Source organism: Bubalus bubalis, chromosome 12 (genome assembly GCF_019923935.1).
Source record: "Bubalus bubalis isolate 160015118507 breed Murrah chromosome 12, NDDB_SH_1, whole genome shotgun sequence".
NCBI classification, from domain to species: Eukaryota; Metazoa; Chordata; class Mammalia; order Artiodactyla; family Bovidae; genus Bubalus; species Bubalus bubalis.
Window position 1 is genome coordinate 37,550,597 of NC_059168.1, and position 16,685 is coordinate 37,567,281.

The 16,685-nt window shown below is 35.1% G+C and overlaps 1 protein-coding gene across 5 annotated transcripts in view; it reads right to left on the minus strand.

The window, feature by feature from the left end:
* The window catches only part of CCDC88A (coiled-coil domain containing 88A), a 117,921-nt gene that overhangs the window by 55,320 nt on the left and 45,916 nt on the right, over positions 1 to 16,685 (minus strand). For all 5 annotated transcript variants that reach the window (XM_025261047.3, XM_025261046.3, XM_044925920.2 and 2 more), the window contains exons 8-12: positions 14,589 to 14,761; positions 5,707 to 5,788; positions 3,590 to 3,748; positions 1,689 to 1,835; positions 955 to 1,099 (exon numbers count right to left, since the gene is read on the minus strand). In XM_025261047.3, coding sequence (XP_025116832.1) covers positions 955 to 1,099; positions 1,689 to 1,835; positions 3,590 to 3,748; positions 5,707 to 5,788; positions 14,589 to 14,761 — 706 coding nt within the window. The remainder of the gene's footprint in view (positions 1 to 954; positions 1,100 to 1,688; positions 1,836 to 3,589; positions 3,749 to 5,706; positions 5,789 to 14,588; positions 14,762 to 16,685) is intronic.

Here is a 16,685-nt window from a genome sequence, read left to right on the forward strand (position 1 = left end):
TACCCGACTCGATGAACGTGAGTTTGAGTGAACTCCGGGAGCTGGTGATGGACAGGGAGGCCTGGCGTGCTGCAATTCATGGGGTCGCAAAGAGTCGGACACGACTGAGCGACTGAACTGAACTGAACAGTAATAAATATGACAAGTCATCTGCAGAAGTTACCATTTTTAAGCACCAAGCTATAAGCTCTCAGAGCCTGGTACAATAAAATAGGTATAATAACATAAATACTGGGTAACCGAGGAATTAGGGAACCAGTCTAATTCAAATAAATGTGACTGGGGTATATTTCAATAAAGTTTTAACACAAAAGGCCACATTCTATGTGTGTGTCCAGCTTTAATAAAGAGAACAAGTTAATGTGGAGGCAGAGACATAGAGCCAAAAGTTAAATATTTATCTGAGGTATTTTATTACCTCCCAAGTATAAGTGGGCCTGAGCAACTGGTAAGTATAATCCTAAAATGGTGATGACACATATGGATGAAAGTAACTGTAAAGATCCTTAAGTTGCTTTAGTCTGGCTACATATTCACCAAAGAATATTCCCATTACATTCTGATGTCCTATTTAGGTTTGTCTACAGTCAAAGAACAGGTTGACCAGTAAATATGACTTTTCTGTTCTATTTAGTAGATGATTATATCTCTCAAAATACATTAATAAACTGATACCCCCACTTCTTGGGATATTAACATGAAATAGTGCCTAAACAATGGATCAAATCTGTTACTGCACTCAAAGTTAAGCTGTAAGACACGCAGAGATAAGGATCAAACTCAGAATTGTGGAAATTAATATATTCTTTGGTGAAATCCTATCTAGCGAGATATCTGGTCTTTTGAGACATTTCCAGTCAAGGAAAATAAAGAACAGTAAGAAAATATCCAGAAATGTAAGCATAAATGTCATTTATTCATTCACCCACTTAAATAAAACAGTATCAGAAATACCTTCAGAAAGTTCACTAGTTCTAGATATTTGTTCCAGTTCCCAGCCAAGATGTAATGATTCGTCCATACTTTGCTTCTGTGCCATTTCCAAAGTCATATTTTCTTCCATTAGTTCTTCAATCTTTTTTCTATCCATATCACGTTCCTTTTTTATTGGCAGAGTAGGGAGAGAAAAGAAAGCTAAGAAACAGTACAATTTCAAGCTGATATTGTATTACTTTATAACTTTCAATTATCAGAAACTGTATGAGTTAAATTTTGAGTTCCTTAAAATTTTTACAATTTGAAGCTCTTGATAATAATCAATTATAATTATTACTGCTGGTCATTAAACTGATCAGTTGTCTGACGTCCTTTTAAAGTGATTTTTGGGGACACTGAAAACACTTCTTCATAGTCATTATATTGTTCTAGTCACATAAATGACTTCCAATCCAATGCTAAATTTTAGCAATAGTTGTACTTCTGTAGTCTAAAAAAATGTTTACACAATAGCTTATTAGGGTTTTCTAAAAAGAAGTAGAAAAATTAATAAATAACACCCCTTTGTAATAAAGGCAGAAATTTCTACTACTCCTGAACTTACATAAAATCAGGAGCATCTAATTTATTTAGTTCTCACTTTTCTGTTAAGACCTTAAGGGCACTAGCCATCCTTATCACTATAGGGAAATCAGATGAATCTTAGAATTTTTACTTAGAAGCTATGTAATGGATCTACCTTATACACTTACCATTTCCATATCATGCAGTTTAGCTTTCAGTTGTAAATTCTCTTTTTCTAATTCATGCAATTTATCAGAACGAGCTCGAGTTCCTTCTAATTGGTCTTCCAACATGGTTTTTGTTTCCAATAAAACTTGATTGTCTTCTTTTAATTCCTATAAAAATTTCAAGTAGGCTTTATTGGTCACAAATATGTTACTATGATAATTTTTAAAGTTCTGAAACATAAAAATTCTTTGTAAAAAAATAAGACATTAAGCTGTCTTTATCAACAGGTCTATGCAAGAGTAAAGGTACTGAGTAACAAATATAGTTGGTTTCATTTTATTTCCCAGAATTTAAATTATTATGTAAACAGGGGAGGGAGATGGAAGTTTCAAAAGGGAGGGGATATATGTGTAGAGTTGACTCATTGGAAGACTCTGATGCTGGGAGGGATTGTGGGCAGGAGGAGAAGGGGACGACAGAGGATGAGATGGCTGGATGGCATCACCGACTCGATGGACGTGAGTCTGAGTGAACTCCAGGAGTTGGTGATGGACAGGGAGGCCTGGCGTGCTGCGATTCATGGGGTCGCAAAGAGTCGGACACGACTGAGTGACTGAACTGAATTGAACTTATGGCTGATTCATGTTGAATGAAGTTTGACAGAAAACAGCAAAATTCTGTAAAGCAATATCCTTCAATAAAAAATAAATTAATTAGAAAATTATGTAAACAAATACTCAGCACCTATATTAGGATGTGTAATACTACTATAATTTCACATGAAATTGTCAGGGTATATTTAAATTCCTAAGTCACAAGGATAAGGAACTCATATAAGTAGTCTAGATTTTTAAGATGCAAATCTACATAGAACTGGGGCTTAATTTATTTAATAAAATAGATTTAAGTTTCTCTCTACTTGAAAGTGAAGAGTTTGGGGTTTTGAGTAAAATACCAAGAAATACAATCAATATTCAAGTAAATCATAAACCAAGGCTTTATCAAAAAATACTTTGCATAAACATTGTAAAATTCCTATGTATGTTTTGAAGACATATTCACAAATCTATATTGCTAAGTTATATGCCTGCCGTTTATAAGCTGGTCAAACAAAAGTATATTAAAACAATGGCACACATGAGGACCCCTGAATAGTCCTACACATGCACCCATTTAAAAAAGTATAAAAGAATTAACAAGCAGCTTGTCCTTGCACTCTATTGGGTCTATTTTCTGGTAACATTCAGGCTAAGTTTTAACTTTCTCTAACAATGTTTTCACTTGATATTGCAAACTCCTTCTTTCTTATCCCCATACTGAAACTGATGAAAATCTCCTCTATTTACAGACAAAGGAGAAATCACTGAGAAAGGAAAAAAGAACGCAAGAAGCAAAGATTTTCAAATTCTTGCTATCAAATTCAACTTTATGTTACATAGAATTGCAACCATTAAATAATAAAAACTGGTTTTCTTATAACTTGTTCATATAAGGAGACAAATGGCATTGGGGAGGTGAAGGAAGAGAGAGGAGAAGAGGAAGACAGATACTGATTTTGCTTTCATTGATCCTAATTTAGTAGTCTGAGTTGAGCAGCAATCAGAAGCATTCACTTCTAGGCATGAATTTAAAATTAGGAGAGGCATATATACTTTATTTTAACTTCAAAGTCTTCCCTACCTGTAATGCTAATTAAACAAAGGAATGAAATAAAACCTCCAATGCGTAGCATCCAAAAATTCCTTTTGACAAGTCTAAACAATATGCTGATCTATCATAAAGTAATCACCTGATGGTATTACAGTTTGCTCAATGTTTCAAGAGTTCTTTACATTTATTAAAATGCATTTTAAATGCATTTTGAAAAATTGTAACACTTTTAAAGAAAAAAATTGTGAATTGTTTAAATTATGCAACATACCTCAACTCTTGCCTTATAAAATTCAATATCATGTAGTCTCTCTTTGTATCTGCTGACTTCACTTTCAAGCTTATCAACTCTGACGGCCTTCTCCCGAAGTGCATCTAATTCATCTCGATACATTCTTGCAGAACGAGCATCCGAAAGCAAATTCATGTTCTAAATATAAACACATACTAATATTTAAAATATTATTCTCTATTTTCAAATTGATAATGCTTAGGTTGTGCAATCTGATGAATTTACAAAAAAGCCCCAATTACTTCTGTACTTTAAATGTGTGAATTTTTATGGGATGAGGAAGCTGAGTGGTTAAGGAAACAGACTGCTAAAAGTGTGAATTTTCTGGTATAAATATTATACCTTATTTTTTTTAATGCAGATATATAAAGTCTTTTTTTTTTAAACCAAGAGTAAGAAGTATTTTAAAAATATACACTTCTATACAAATATAAAAACACAGGCATACATACAAGTTTTTATATATAATGTTCACTACTAAGATTGTAAAAAATATTCAGGACATTTTAAAATAAGTAAATCTCTTAACATAACTGTTTGCAATGAATTTAAGGCTAAAAGCTAACTTCAAAATACAAGATAGTAAAAATACAGATGAGGCAAACTACTACAAAAATTGATCATTAGTTACTTTGGAGAAATGTTTCTATCCAGATGTTACCAAAATCCTGCTAAGTTTTTAAATACTTCCACATGAATGATTACTTGCATATGATTAGTATACACCTCTACATCATTTGAAATAAATATTAAAATTCAAACTTTAAAAAGTCCTCTTGCAATCCTTTGAATAACAATAACTGAAGCATGATCCAGAGACATCTGTCGGTCCCTGAAAGCCTTCTGGGGAGTTCATCAGGTCAAAACTATTTTCATAATAATACTAAGACTGTACTTGCTGTTTTCACTCTCATTCTCTCATGAGGGTACAGTGGAACTTTCCAGAGGCTACATAGATGGCATGTTATTAACTTAACAGACTGAATGCAGAAACAGATACGAGAATCTGGTAGTCTTCAATTAAGGGAGGCATTAAAGAGATTTGCAAAAATATAAAAGATTACTATTCTTCTAATTTTTTTGTTGTTTTGGAAAATAATGGTTATTTAGTTACCATATAATTTTTATGTTAACATGGAATGGGCTGAGTATTATTTTCAAATGAATTAATAAATATTTTTAAATTACTAGTTTAAATTTCAAATATAGTAAATTCCAGTAAAGGGAATTCACATTAAATAATCCTCATTAATTTTTAAGAGTAAAGAAGGGTCTTGAGACAAAAAAAGATTGAGAATCACTGTTTTAGATGGAACACAAAAAACCTGCTACCAAGCAAGTGAACAGCAGCCACAGCATATCTAAAACTAAAGGTTATGATCCCTAGATTCATTCACCTAGAAAGGTCCCGGGTTTATGATCCCACAACTGAAGCAACCCTGGAATTTAAAATGGCGGCTTAGGGGAAGTAAGGACAAGAAAGAATTTTCCAGCCTTATCCCAATCTTTATCATTTATGGCTTAAAGAAGACCTCTTGCACTGCCTTCAAATGAAAACAAAACATTACAGAGTAATTAAAAGAAGTAAATTCTTAAATAGTCTTAGTTCATGATGAAAAAACACAAAACTTCAGAAAAAATAAAGACATTTTAAAAAGTGTAGGATCTACATGGTAGAAAAAGAGAAAAATTAAAATGCATTCTATTCTATGGAAGTTAACATAAAGCACCATAAGAGAGCAGAGACTTAGGGAAACATACAGAAGCAGCACAGTTTAGCAGTAGAGGTGTTCCAGCTGTCAAGTCCACAGAAGCCAATACATAAAAAAGGGAAACCTGGAACTGTCCTAGTCCTAAGAGGTTCCCTGAAATCTCAGCAAGGTTTGAATAGCACATTGATAGAGAAAAAAGAAAACTCCAAAGTTCTTTCTAGTTTTGATTTCTAGTTTTGGCTCTGGCATTTCTGAAGACAGAAACACTGAAAAAGTCATTACATTTCATTAAACCTCAGTAAGCAGTAAGGCAAATGTTGTAAATTATAAGGAGAAAACTCAATTTCCAATTGATATTATATAATGAAAGTTCCAGGTACAAACCTCTTGCTGCAGCCTTTTTAGCTCTATTTCCATTTGCTCTAGTTCTTGTTTACAGTCCAACAATTGTTCAGTCTTTTCCTCCCTTAAACGCAAAAAATATTTATTAAATAAAAAACTTTGTGCTTTGAAAACTATGATCATCTGAACTAATACAAATATACTATTATTATTAAATATCTAATTTAACATAATATTGGTCATGACCTCAAGCTGGGGAAAAAGACAAAGAAATTGGTATTAAGAATTTATATGGTTGGATGTCATCAGACTCACCCTTAAAGTTCTCCAAATGCTAATAACCTCAATGATTAATGTCCTCATAGTTCATAATGTAGCTTCTTTTTCTTCATCTCCTCTCTCATTTCCTGATTCCCATCTCCTTACTCTCTCTCCCTCTCTGTATAGTCACAGACAAATTAGCTGGAAGAGTTCTTAAGCAAGGCAATATTAGCTGGGTCTGAGACTTTAAGGGTCTCCAGACTATTTTCAATATTTACAATGACCTAAAGAAAATAATACAGTGCCACACAGATATGTAAAATCTTTGACTCTATTAGTTTCTACCCTGAAGTCTGGACACTTTTGTATTTCTCCTGTAACACTTTTTTCTTTTTACACTGTGTTCTAACTCCCATTTTCTATTTCTCCTTTAGACCCAAGCTCCTTGAAATAAGTCTCCACTCATTATCTCTACTGTCCACCTTCTGTTCTTAAATAATAAAAAATAAATGTTCATTAGGTAGAACAATCTGCTTTTGACATCTCATATGTGCTTATATTTAAGTTTTTTCACCAGAGAAAATTTTTATTGAAGTACAGCTGATACACAATGTTAGATAAGCTACAGGTTATTGTGATTCACAATTTTTAAAAGTTATACTCCATAAAATATTAGCTATATTCCCTGCATTGTACGACATATCCTTATTTTATACATAAATAAATATAGCTTATTTTATACATAAGTTTTACCTTTAATCCTCTGCCTCTATATTGCCCCTCTCCACTCCATCTTCCCACCAGTAATCACCTGCTTCCTGTATCTAAAAATCTGTTTTTCTTGTTACATTCACTAGTTTTATTTTTTAGATTCCACATATAATTGGCATCATACAGCATTTGTCTTTGTCTGATTTATTTTACTTAGGATAACAACCTCCAAGTCCATCAATGTTGTTTTATTCATTTGGCTGTGTTGAGTCTTAGTTGCTGCACGAGGGATCTTCATTCCATTATGTAGGCTCTCTAGTTGTGGCCTGAGGGCTCTGGAGTGCAGGGGCTAAGTAGCTGCAGTGCACAGGCTTAGCTGCTCTGTGGCATGTGGGATCTTAGTTCCCTGACCAGGGATCAAACTTGTGTCCCCTAGATTTCAAGGCAGATTCTTAACAACTGGACCACCAGAGAAGTTCCATGTTTTTAAAATAGCAAATTTTATCCTTTTTATGACTGAGTAGCATACCATTCTCTCTCTCTATATATATATATTTTCTAGACATTTTCTTAATCTAATCATCTGTTGATGGACACTTAGGTTGCTTCCATATCATGGGAAGTATAAATAATGCTACTATGAACACTGGGGTACATGCATCTTTCTGAACACCACATTAACAAACTGATTAATAAAAACCATACAATCATCTCAGTAGGTGCAGAAAAAGCTTTTCACAAAACTCAGTACTCATTTATGATTAAAAAAAAAAACTCTGCAGAAAGTGGGCACAGAGAATAATAAACTATATCCAACAAACCCAGAACTAACATCAGACTCAACAGTGAAAAGCTGAACACATTTCCATTAAGATCAGGAACAAAAAACAATGCCCACTCTTGGCACTTTTATTCAACATAGTCCCAGCCACAGCAATTAGACAAGAAAAGGAAAAGGAATGCAAATTTAAAGGAGGAATAAAAACTGTCACTATCTGCAGATGACATACTACAGATGAAACTGAGCAAGACTCTGGCAGGTCCTTCCAGGTACAAATCTTTTTTGTCCCCCATTTCTTGTTTGTAGGAAATAGACTTCATTCAGCCTTCCGACTCCCTGAGACCTAAAGGGCAGATTCAAACAGCTGCTACTCACAGAAAGAAGGGAATGCAGAAACAGAAGAGGAGCAGCTGAGAAACAACAGTCCAGCAATAAAGCAGGGTTCTGGTTCTTCCTCAAGGAATATATGTAACAATATCTTTGAGCTTTTCTGCAGAACTAAGGCCTCCACTCAGGTGGAGAGTGGTGCTCAGAGAATGGTTAAAAATTTAACCATTTTAAAATGGTTAGTTTTAAACGTATAGTTCAGAAGCCTTAATTAATTTTACAATGTTAAACTATCACCACTACTTATTCCCAAAACTTTTTCCTCATCCTATTCAGAAATTCTATACTCATTAAGCAATAACTCTCCAATTTATTTTTTATCTCTCTCAATTTGCCCATAAAAAATATTTCATTTAAGTGGAATTATTCAAATTTATCCTTTTATCTGGCTTATCTCACTTAGCAAGCTGAGATGGCTCATCTTATGGCTCATTCCATGGCTCATCCATGTTGCAGCAGCATATCAAAATTTCATTTTTTATGGCTGAATAATAATCCACTCATCTCACACGCTAGTAAAGTAATGCTCAAAATTCTCCAAGCCAGGCTTCAGCAATATGTGAACCGTGACTTTCCAGATGTTCAAGCTGGTTTTAGAAAAAGCAGAGGAACCAGAAATCAAATTGCCAACATTCTAGATCATGGAAAAAGCAAGAGAGTTCCAGAAAAACATCTATTTCTTCTTTATTGACTATGCCAAAGCCTTTGACTGTGTGGATCACAATAAACTGTGGAAAATTCTGAAAGAGACTGGAGTACCAGACCACCTGACCTGCCTCTTGTGAAACCTGTATGCAGGTCAGGAAGCAACAGTTAGAACTGGACATGGAACAACACACTGGTTCCAAATAGGAAAAGGAGGACATCAAGGCTGTATATTGTCACCCCGCTTATTTAACTTCTATGCAGAGTACATCATGAGAAACTCTGGGCTGGAGGAAGCACAAGCTGGAATCAAGATTGCCAGGAGAAAATCAATAACCTCAGATATGCAGATGATACCACCCTTACGGCAGAAAGTGAAGAACTAAAGAGCCTCTTGATGAAAGTGAAAGAGGAGAGTGAAAAGTTGGCTTAAAGCTCAACTTCAGAAAACTAAAATCATGGCATCTGGTCCCATCACTTCATGGCAAATAGATGGGGAAACAGTGGCTGACTATTTTTCTGGGCTCCAAAATCACTGTAGATGGTGATTGCAGCCATGAAATTAAAAGACACTTACTCCTTGGAAGGAAAGTTATGACCAACCTAGATGGCATCTTCAAAAGCAGAGACATTACTTTGCCAACAAAGGTCCATCTAGTCAAGGCTATGGTTTTCCCAGTGGTCATGTATGGATGTGAGAGTTGGACTGTGAAGAAAGCTGAGCGCCGAAGAATTGATGCTTTTGAACTGTGGTGTTGGAGAAGACTCTTGAGAGTCCCTTGGACTGCAAGGAGATCCAATCAGTCCATTCTAAAGGAGAAAAGTCCTGGGTGTTCATTGGAAGGACTGATGCTAAAGCTGAAACTCCAGTACTTTGACCACCTCATGTGAAGAGTTGACTCATTGGAAAAGACTCTGATGCTGGGAGGGACTGGGGGCAGGAGGAGAAGGGGACGACAGAGGATGAGATGGCTGGATGGCATCACCAACTCGATGGACATGAGTCTGAGTAAACTCCGGGAGCTGGTAATGGACAGGGAGGCCTGGCATGCTGCGATTCATGGGGTCGCAAAGAGTCAGACACGACTGAGCGACTGAACTGAACTGAATAATCCACTGTGTGCCCACAAGCACATTTTGTTTATCTGTCCATCTGTTCACGGCCATTGGGTTGTTTCTACTTTTTAGCTATTGGAAATAATGCTTCAGTGAACAATGGTATGCCAGTATATGTTTGAATTCTTGTTTTCAATTTTAGTGGGATATACATAGGTGTGGAATTGCTAGATTATATAAAAATTCTATATTTAACTTTATGAGGAATATTCTAATGCTTTTAATACTTATTTTTTCTGGATGTTTACATATTTAACATTTTTAAAAATACAAACAGAGCAACCACTTTTGTGCAAAATTCTTCCCCACCAAGAGTATATTAACACATACTCATCTAAACTTGGAGAAGGCAATGGCACCCCACTCCAGTACTCTCACCTGGAAAATCCCATAGACAGAGGAGCCTGGTGGGCTGCAGTCCAGGGGGTTGCTAAGAGTCAGACACAACTGAGCGACTTCACTTTCACTTTTCACTTTCATGCACTGGAGAAGGAAATGGCAACCCACTCCGGTGTTCTTGCCTGGAGAATCCCAGGGATGGGGGAGCCTGGTGAGCTGCCGTCTATAGGGTCGCATAGAGTTGGATACTACTGAAGGGACTTAGCAGCAGCAGCAGCAGCACCATCTAGACTAGTTTCTTCATCATTATTTTGTGTTTTACATTTAGCTCTTTAATCCATCTGAAATTCACTTTGGAGTTTGTGAAGTATGACTTTAATTACTGGAATTTCCAAAAGTGTTACCCAGAAGGATCTACACTTACTAATAAAATAATCCCTTTTTGCACCCATTTGACCATTCTGTCTACAGTGATGAGGCTTCCATTCACATCTTCCCACTGACACTATTTATCACAGTCAGTCAGTCACCTATTGCCAAATCCAACACATTATTTTCAGATCTTTGAGAAACTTAATGCAGTTCATGCCACTCTTCTTAATATGCTTCTCCTTTGGTTTCCATGACTCTACACTCTTAGGATTTTCTAGTTCTCAACATATTAATTCTCTGATTCTTTTGCTGATTTCATGTTTTGTGCCTATCTTTTGGCTAACAATTATTAAGTTCTCATTATCTGTGCCACACACTTGTGCTATGCATTTTACACTCTGCCAAGCACTTAATCCTCACAAGAACTCTAAAGAAGTAGTAGCTCATGACTGCAGCTTACATTTGTTGAGCGCTTATGTAATATACACTGTTTACTTACATATTTACCTCACACAACAACCCTACAGTAAGCACTAATATTATTCCTATTTAACAGTCTAGGAAACTGAACAGCCTTAGAGTTTCTGTAACTTGGCCACAGTCACTCAGTTAGGAAGTGTTGAGAGCCAGGATTCACGTTTTAGAGTGCCTCTAAAGCTCATGCACTTAATCATTTGCTTTACCTGTTATTTTGTATATGAAGAAACTGAGTAATGTGGGTAATAAATGGTGACATCTACCTTGAACCGCTTAAACACCTTTCTAATATTTGTATTCTTCAGATTACATCCTTCACATTCTTCATGCTCATGGGCAGTCTGATCCATTCCAAAGGTTTCAATTAGGACTTACATGCTGCTGCATATATTATTCTGCATGAGTATACTAATGATCTGAAATCTCTACTCTGCATGATGGGCCAGATAGTCAATTATCTAGTTGATCATCTCCACAGAAATATTTCAAAGGCACCTCAAACTAAATACGTCAAAACTAAACTTGTCTTTTACCTTAATAGTATTCCTCTCTTATGTTCCCTGTCTGAATGAACGGCATCACCATCTAGACAAATACTACTTATAGGAAACTAGGAATTATACTGAAGACCATAATTTCTTTGTTAACACCTCCTCTTCAACCTCATCATTAAAACCCTGGATCAGACCCAAACCACTTCTTGCCTGGACTGTCCTTCAATCTATCTTTACAATGACACCAGAATTTATTTTTCCAATTTGAATACTCACTAAAGGTCAGCTACTAGGTTGATATCTCTTTATTAAAACAGAAATCTGTTTTTAAACTGCTCTCCCATACAAAAAAAAAAAAAAAATCTTCAGTTGGCCCACACTGTTTAATATTCAAATTTCTCAGCACTGCATACAGGACATTCTACTTATCCACTCCATCATTTTCAACTTCATTTCCCCTTGTCCCTCTTCATATTCTATTGCTGCTGTTTCTTCTGCTTCTACCCATCTGAGCCTTTTCAACTTACTTAATGCCTAACATCAGGTGAAATGTTACTATCTCTATGAACTTTTCCTGACACCACTCCCTTTACTCCCCCAAGTCAAAAGTGAATAAAATTCACTTACTCTCAACTGTGGGGTATACAGATTTCTAATATCCCTCCAGTTTTCATATAATTTTATGACGGACCAGGAGGCCTGGCATGTTGTGGTCCATGGGGTCGCAAAGAGTCAGACACGACTGAGTGACTGAACTGAACTGATTAAAAGTTTATCTCAAAATTCAACTTAAAAATGGGCAAAGGAACTGAATAAACATCTCTCCAAAGAAGATACACAAATGGCCAATAAGCACATGAAAAGAGACTCAACATTATTAGTCATGGAAATGCAAATCAAATCTATGGTTGTAATAAAAGGGCGTATAATAACAGGTATTGCTGAGGATGCAGAGACACTAGAGGCCTCATACTTTGCTGGTGGTGATGTAAAATGGTACAGCCAAATAGTTTGACAGTTCCTCGAAAGGTTAAACACAGAGCTACTATATGACCAAGAATTTCCACAACTCAGTAAATACCCAAGAGAAATGAAAATATATGTCTATACAAATAAACACACATGAATGTTCATAGGAGCATTATTTAAATAGCCAAAAAGTAGAATACAATCCAAACATCCATCAACTCATAAATGAGTAATCAAAATGTAGAATGTTCATAAAAAAGAGTATTATTCAACCATCAAAAGGAATGAAGTACTGCTATCGTACAACATGGACGAATCTTGACAACATTATGCTAAGTGAAAGAAGCCAGAAATAAAAGGCCACATAATGTATGAGTCCATTTATATATATGAAATGTCTAGAATAGACAAATCTATAGAAATAGGAAGTATATTAGTGGTTTTGAGGAGCCAAAGGTCAAAGGTGATGCAGTGACTGTTGATGGGTATGCAGTTTCTTTCTGGGGTGATGAAAATGTCTTAATATTAGATGGCATGGGATGATTGAACAACTCTAAGAATAAACTAAAAATCACTGAATTGCACACTTTAAAAGGTTCAATTTTCTGATATATGAATTATATTTCAATAAAGCTGTTTTTTTCCTAAAAAAAAATAATAATTTGCATGAGTTAAAAAACTCTTTGGAAACATCGGATCCATGGAGACAAAGAGAATTATTATAGGAAGCATTTGATAGTGTTAACTATTGCATAAAAGTGAAATTTATAAGGAATTACTTCTTCTTCCATCCAAATTCCAAATTACACTTTTACTCGAAAGTGTAATTAACTGAAAGTGTAATAAATCGAAAGCAATTATATTATGATGTACCACAAACATGCTATCAATCTGCATGTTCTTATTACAATTATTTCTTTCCATTAGGTATAAGGCAACCTAAACTATTTTTATCTGCCATGATTCCACACTTCCATCACTTTAGTAAAGATCTATCCCAACAAAAACACTTAAAACAGATGTTAACAGAAGAAACCCATGAAGGAACACACTTTCAAAGGACAACAAACGATATAGATGGTATTTGATGTAATGCTAGTTACTGAGAAAACTTGCTATATCTGGCATATTTATTTTTTCATTAAAAATATTCATTTATATTTTCCAGTCAGCATGAGACCAAATTTTACTAATCTCTTTAAATTGTCTGAATTTTAATAACACTATGCTCAAGTAAATTTAATTTTAAAATCAAATTTTAATATAGTGCAAAATGTTAAATGAATTCACAGCCATCACTGCAGTTCTAATTGCATGCTTTATCTAAAGACTGAAGAAGATTGTGCTAAATTATATGGAACGAACTAGTGTTCACTGTTTAGGCTACCCATTAACTGCCAGTCAAACTAATAACAGCAATCTCTTCCCTAATTTTCATGGTGCAGCTGTTTATAGAATATCTTGGGCGTATTCACTTCAACAGATACATAATACCACAGACATTCACAATGAAAGCTGTATTTTCTTGTTTTCAAATTTTCCTATGGACTGTATATTTTTTCTACCTTGCACATTCAACCACTTTCTCAAAACTAACTGCTTTAAACAATCAATAAACTTAATTGCTATATGGTGGTTTTAAATTTAAAATCTACACCCCAAAGCCTAAATTCCAAGAAAACAAACCCCCCACAAAAAATGAAAAAACAAGGAAAGAAAAAGCCTATAACACACAACTCCTTTGTTTTTTAAAGTGCAATATAAAAAAATCTCCAGCAGAGACTGGTTGGGTCTTTACAAGTTATTCACCAATGTGACATTTATACTGATTTTCCTGTAATGATTTTTGAAAGTTAAATAAATATATTAATTTTATCAGCACTAGCCAATCTGAATATTTACCATTTTTAAGTATGTGACTCAGGCATTTCAATTACTCCATGTAGAAGATACACAAAATCATTTTTCTGTAATACTGTACACCAAAAATTCATTTTATAACATTAATTTTGAAAAAGCTAAACTTAACCATCTGTATCAGTGGTTGTATTTTGGATTTCATGGAATGAAAAAATAAAAAAATTAAGCAGACCTTAATTTGCAAAGGAAAAACATTATTTTATAAAAGAAAGGACATCCTAACACTAGAAGAATAGGAAGTACATAGATACAGGATAAAGGGCATCCTTTAAGTTGATAAGATTTAGCATTAAGAAAACTTTGATAGTGTCTTCATTTTGACAAATACTACTGAAAACTGTGCCATAGCCTAGCAACTGGGAACCACGCAATTTCATAAGCCTAAAAACATTGCATTTAGGTCACCTTTGCAACCATATAAATTCAACGAGCCTTGAAAAGTAGCAACTTACAATTCCTGCCTAAGCCTTCTTATCTTGGCCTTAGCATCTGCCAGCTCCACTGACAGATGTTGTCGACTTTCTGTTCGCTTCATGCCTGGAGAACCACAAGGTGACTGTGCAGATGAAGAGGCATGGGGTAGAAAATGAAGACCATCCCGCTCTTCAGAGAGTTCTACAATAGTCTAAGGAAACAGAAACCACAGAAGCCCTTTTAGTATTTTACATATCAGAGAACCAAATACACAACACTAGTCATTAATTCTAAGTATTATACTACAATATCAGAAAGAATGCATTGGTCAAAATTGTCTTATTTATTTAATATCTTTATCATTAATGGTGAACTTTTTGTTTTTTGACTATGCCACACAGCACGTGGGATCTAAGTTCCCCAACCAGGGATCAAACGCACACCCCTTGCATGGTGACTTAAAGACAGCACCGCCAGGTAAGTCCCTTAACTTTGACATATTTAGCTGTCATTTTTTAAAAAAGTTTCATTCAACAGTACATGGTTGAGTTATTTAGTAGATAACACAAAAACAATACTTTTTTCCCTTCCCAGTGTTTTAACAAAAATTAATAAATTGTGGTAAAACATGTAGAACAAATAGCAACTGTTGGAAAGGCATAGAAGATTTGTTGACACAGTAAAGGAATTAACTCAGGATTAGTATGTCTGTAACTGTTCTGTCCAATACAGTAACCAGTAGCACAAGAGGCTAATTTCAAGTTTAAAAAATAAAAAATATAGTTCCTTAGCCGTCTTTACTAGAACATTACTCCTATATCACCATTCCTATGCCTGAACCTCCAATCACTCAACTCTCCCCTTCTGCCCAGTCAAACAGATTATTCTTGGCTACTCTAGAGCTCCTATTTGGCCTGAAACTGCAATTAGGCTGTTAAATGTCACCCTTACTTTCTAATTTAACACTACTATGTCACTCTTTGACTATGGTTTGTTCACTCTTCGGGGAAAAAACAAAAGGGAACAAATATTTATAGAACTCCTAGCTAGATCCAACAAGATCCCATCCAATACTATAATTGGCAACAGAGGCTGTACATCTATTTTAGACCTAAGGAAACTGAGGCACATATAGATTAAATAACTTTAAGTTACACACAAATATAACACAAATTCAAGTCTGACTTAAAATGCTATGTCATTTTCCTTACCTACTATCAATTTTTCTATTCCTGTTCCAAGGTGATAAAGAACTCTAAAAAAACTGAACAAATAAAATACAGCCCTACTACAGAAGTTGTCATCCACTTTCAATTAAGCTCTTTCCAATGTCCATCAATTCTTTCACTGAAAATCTTGATCGTTTCCTGGCAAAATTTTCCCATAAAGGCAGACGTAAATATATTCCCTTTTCTCTACATAAGCCCTCAACTACAAACTGCTATCATTGCTTCCAACAAATGAACTCTCCTTCAATTTGTCAAAGAAACAGAACCACCTGTAATAAGTTCCTCCATTTTTATGCATCTCTTATTCCCAACACATATTCCTTACTTCTGTAACATTTTCAGTTTCTCTCTTCCTATTGCTTTTTTCTCCTTGTTCTTCAAAGACATACAAGTTTCTACTATCTAGGGAAGGGAAAAAAATCACATTTTCCCCTTTATTATCCTTCTATTTCTCTTTCAATGTTACGTTTTGAAGGATGGTTTGCTCACTGACACTACTTCATCTTGTCTATCTACTACTTAGTATGTCCAGCCGAACTCCACTGCCTCTGTGAATAGTGTTACTAATTTCCACAGCAGCCCAAGCTCAAACTTCACGGAGTCAGCTTTTATTTGCCTATTTTCTTACTGTCTCAATTATCTTTAATATTGCCTTATAACATCTCTTGTCTTTAACAAAAGTACCTGCATACATGTGTGTGTGTCTGTGCTCAGTCATGTCTGATTCTTTGTGACTCTGGACTGTAGCTCGCTAGACTCCTCTGTTCATGGGATTTTTTCAGGCAAGAATACTGGAGTGGGTTGCCATTTCCTCCTCCAGGGGATCTTTCTGACCCAGCAACTGAACTTGCGTCTCCCGTGTCTCCGGCATTTGTAGACAATTCTTTACCTGTGAACCATCAGTAT